The 4,710-nt window shown below is 53.5% G+C and overlaps 1 protein-coding gene across 1 annotated transcript in view; it reads right to left on the bottom strand.

The window, feature by feature from the left end:
- The window catches only part of EPHB1 (EPH receptor B1), a 79,365-nt gene that overhangs the window by 27,311 nt on the left and 47,344 nt on the right, over window positions 1-4,710 (bottom strand). The window contains exons 7-8 of the mRNA XM_027703778.1: window positions 4,610-4,710; window positions 1,696-2,031 (exon numbers count right to left, since the gene is read on the bottom strand). Coding sequence (XP_027559579.1) covers window positions 1,696-2,031; window positions 4,610-4,710 — 437 coding nt within the window. The remainder of the gene's footprint in view (window positions 1-1,695; window positions 2,032-4,609) is intronic.

The following is a 4,710-nucleotide window of genomic DNA, read 5'->3' as shown; positions in this document are numbered from 1 at the left end:
CTGGAGCTGAGCATCCCCGGCAGCAGAACACTGTCCTTCCACCATTAAGGACACTGAGACACTAAATTAGTCAGGAACCACTTTTCCAAAGGCTTTTTGCCCTGCAAGTTATACTTAAAAGGACCAGAGCCAGTCAATACAGCCCTGATCCTGCACTTAATCCTACCAAAAGCTTCCCAGAGAGGTATTCAAGTCTCTCCACACCCAAAGGGGTGCTGGCATGTCCTGCTCACACAGTCAGCTCCCTGTCCAGCCCTCTCTGCCCTCCTCCTCCTCGCCATGCCGAGTGCAAGCAAGGAAAATGCTTCCCCTGTGTGGATCCAGGGAAGAGCTGAGCCTGGCACAACCAGCCTGGGGCACAGGATCATGCCATGGACAGAATCTGGGGGTGGCAGGAGCCTTGTTCCATGTGGCCCCAATGGGAGATGTTGATAGTTTAGCACCATCTTTGTTTACCTGGTATATTTAATCCCATATTATTTTTTTTAATCTCTCCACATCCTCTCTGGGGAGACGTTCGTGGGTTGAAATTAAACAAACTGATGTTTTGTTAATTCCCGTTAGCGTGGATCAGGCTGGGAAAATGGTTGGAAAAATCCACAGCAAAGCCAAAGGGATTTTAGAGGGAGAGCACTGATCCTGCCCTTGACAGTGCTGCTGCCTTTCCATCAGGTTACCCCACGGCCCAGCATTTCCACATGAACATTCAGCCTTTGCAAGACAAACAGGGAGCACTGGGGTATGGACAGATGAGGGTGACCCGGCTCTTCCCAGCTCCCCAGGGCTGGAGAAGAGCTAAGAAACACCCCAAAACCCCACCCTGGAAAAAAAAAGGCCTGAAAAGAGGAAGCAGGTTTGATTGGTCGTGGTTCAGCAGATGGCAATGCCAGCCAGGCACGAGTGTAGATTTGTATTCCCTGGAGGCAGGAGACTGAAATATTTCCACCAGGTTTCCCCATCATGTTCTCCCAAGGGAGCGGGATGGTGAAGGCTCCCAGCATTACACGCTCGGCATAAAGCAGGAATTATCATCCCCTTTCTCTGCCCAGAGCAGATGGGTTTCCATCTCCTCCATTCCCTGCTACTCAGTGCAGCCTGGGACCAGTTCCCCCATTGCCATCTGCACACCCACCCCACTGGCATCCTGGCTTGGCCCAGAGCCGCTTGTCCAGTTCCTGATTCCTGAGTGGGAAGAGGAAGGCAAAGGGGCAGAGGGGAAAAACAGAAAAGGGGACAAACAGAAAATAATGGGAGAGGGATGTGCCAGAGGAGACAGAACCTGAACTCAGCCCTGGAATGCTGCTCTCTGTGCTTTAATGCCAGGCTGAGTTTTAAGACTGGATTCATCCCATCTCCCTGCTCCCACCTGGGGAAAAGTGGGAAATGGCAATGTCATTTTATCCCCAAGAGATCTAGAGTGGGATAAAAAGCAAGTACTGGATATCCCTCCCACAAGGCAGCTCTCCCCCTGCCCAGGGCACAGGCACCCCCTCCACCTCCCCAGCCCTCTTCCCCCCTCTTTTCCTGGCCTTTCTCCCCACCCAGGGCTGGGGGCAGTTTTACCACAGCCATCACACCCCACTCACACCCCGGGGGCTTTTCCTTTGGGACCGGGAGCTTCATTTCACACAGATCCTGTATCTGGCAGGGGGTACATCCAAACCCCCCTGGGCACGGCATCCCCCCGGGACTCACCGGCCTGGTTGGTGGTGATGTTGACGGAGACGTGCTGCTGCGGGAATGGGCTCTTGTTGGAAACCCCGTTGACAGCCTGGATCTCGAAGGTGTAGGGCGTGTGCGCCCACAGGTTGCTGATGAAGACGCGGGTGTCGGTCAGCCCCAGCTGCCTGGGCACGAAGTCGACGTTGTCGTCGCAGCGGGAGCAGGCACGTCGGTCCGAGCGGCACTTCTTGCACACGATGTTGTAGGTGACGTCGTCCCGCCCGCCCGTCTCCCGCGGCGGGTGCCACTCCAGGATGATGGACGTCTCGTTGACGATGGAGATGACGTTGCGGGGGCCGGAGGGGACACCTGTGGGAAAGGAGAGGGACTGAGACAGGTCCTTGCCCAAAATGGGATGTTCAGTCCTCCCCTGTGGGCTGCAGCACGGAGAAGGACACCCCATGGCTCCGACTGCTCCACTATCCATCACCTCCTCCCTTAGGAGGGATTTGGTGTCTATGGCTTTGCTCGATTCAGGGCCAGACTCTCCCCATTGGCAACACCAATCATCTGCACCACTGGCCACAGAAAGGGGTTTCCCAGACGGAGATGAGGACTCTCACACCACAAACCCACTTAATATCCAAGAAAACCCCACACAGAGCACACGCAGATCACCTGTGAAGATGGACCCATTTTAATCCCACTGGGAGATGCTGAGATAGATCCAGCGCTCATGTGGAGAAGCACCTCAAACAGATTATCCCAGCGAGAGGAACACCCCTTAGCCAACACCACAGAGAACCAGAGGAGCAGCAGGAGAGGAGAGAGTCAAAAATGGAAAGTGCTTATTAAGGGTTCAATATCTCGAGTTGGGAGCCCAGGAATTTAACGGCACGGAGGAGCACCGGCACCGCTCGATGGTTTGCGAGCAGCTCCGATGTTGGACAAGAGAAGAAAATTGCATTGATCCAACCCGCCGGGAGCCACCACAAATGCTTCGGAGGACGGGAATTGAACGCAGCTCCAATTGCAAGCACTGCCAGATCGGGGCTGGGTCCAGAGGGAGCGATTCAGGAGAAATCCAGGCAGGAGAGCATCATCGAGGCACAAACATACATCTGCATGGGTCCGGGGAAGGATTTGGGGTCAGCCAGGATGGCTCCGCAGCCAAAACCACAAAATCTGGCTGCTGGGTTTTATTAAATAAGGAAAGCAATGAATTCCTCATGCTGGCTGGGCTCGGGGCTGCACTTCCCAGGAAGAAATAGGACTTTGCCATGAAACAGGGAGCAATAAAAATGATGGAGGACTTGACCTGTGAGGAAAGGTTAAGAGAGCGAAGCACGCTCTGTCTTGGGGAAACCCATCCCAGCGGAGCCTCCACATGTGTGTGCCAGGGAACATCATTACTGGCTGTGGATAAATCAGCCCCGTTAGTGGCCAGGGATGGCTGGGAAGAGGTGGCTTCAATGTGGATGGTGGGATGGAGAGATCATCCTGCATGGAGGCACTTTGGGAGCCTCTCTGAGCTGCTGCCGTGGACAATGCAGATGGAAGATTTTGTCAAAAATGACAAAAAAATAGAGAAATGACAGCCCTAAAAAGAAATTAGTAGAATTCCATTCTTTTTAATTCTTTTCCTCTTTGGGAGTAAATGTGTCTGTCATGGAGCAGTCACCAGTGCAGCATACTCGCAGGAAAGGGCTTTCATGGATTCAAGGCACCAAAGATGTTCCATTGTGGGGCTCCCCCATCATGGAGATGTCAAAGGAGGGTGATAGAGCATATGGCAGGAGCAGGAAGAAAGACCTTGATTCCCCAGGGAAATGAGTGGAGGACTCACAAAGGCTCAATAGGATCAGTGAGTTATGCCAAAAAATCTGCAACCTGTCTCAGGAACCTTAATCCAAACCCTCTCTTCATATCTTAAGCAGATAACATCTTTTCAAGAAAAAAGGGAAAAACCACCTTTCTTCCCTGTCCTCCCCAAATTCTTCCCCCTTTACTTGCAGCCCCTCGTGCAGGGGCTTGGGGCAGGAACCACCCTCACCCTTGGAAGGGCTCCAGTCCAGGGCAGCACCTGCAGCTCCATGATGTGAGTTACTCCTCTGACACAGAGAAACTTTGTGGGTGAACAGCTGGCACCTCACATTAGAACATTGTAACATTAAGCATCAAGAGAGGAAATAAAAATCAGCAAAGAGCCTTTTTTTCCTGGATTCCTATAGCGCAGCACTGCTGTAAATCAGTTATGTAACGAGGCATAATAAAGATCTATAGATTATCTGCAGTTGTGCAACCTGCTGACTGTCTGACAGCTCAGGTGATCCAGCAGAACACACAAATCCTTTTTTCATTTCCCATGTGCCCTTCAGGCACTCCCAGCACCGAGGGTCCAGAGCATCCTTGTGCTAAAGCTCCCTGATGGGCTGATTCAAGGGCCTGGAGTGTATCTGGGGGCAGTTGAGGCCAAGACTCATGTTCTCAGTGGGCTGAAGAGCACAGCAGCTCTTTCCTCTCTCCTGGGCTCTTTTCCCACCAAAAGGCAGCCCTGAGGACACTGCTGCCATGCCAGGCAGCTCGGGCAGAGAGCCGAGCAGCGATGCATCGCTGAATACCAATGCTCCAGGCACCCTTTCCCCCTATTAAAAAATACTCCATCTGCAAGGCTATGAACAAGACAGGCAGAGCAGATAACTTTAAATTCTAATTTATCCTGGGGACTATCTCCCTGCCATCACCAGCACTGCCAGGGTGATGTATAAATCCCAGCAGCTGCCAGCGAGGCGGGATGCGGGGCCGTCCCATCGCTCAGCGCTGGGTGCCCGGCGCCCACTTAGCCGCTCTCCCGCTCCCAGGATGGGGGGGAGAGAATAAGACAAAGGGCTCCTGGATTGAGAGTTTGTCCCTGTAGCCCTCCCTCCAGCCCTGATCTGGTACTCACTGGTGCAGGCAGCTGCCGGAGGGTCGAAGTCTGCCCGGTAGTAGCCGTTGCGGCACGCGCAGACCGGGGAGGCCTCGGCGGTGGAGCGGCTGTTGGGGGGG

This window comes from Neopelma chrysocephalum, unplaced genomic scaffold (genome assembly GCF_003984885.1).
Source record: "Neopelma chrysocephalum unplaced genomic scaffold, ASM398488v2 Primary Assembly neopelma1_252, whole genome shotgun sequence".
Lineage (NCBI taxonomy): Eukaryota > Metazoa > Chordata > Aves > Passeriformes > Pipridae > Neopelma > Neopelma chrysocephalum.
Note: the sequence above shows the minus strand (reverse complement) of the source record. Positions and strands in the feature narration are given on the sequence as shown.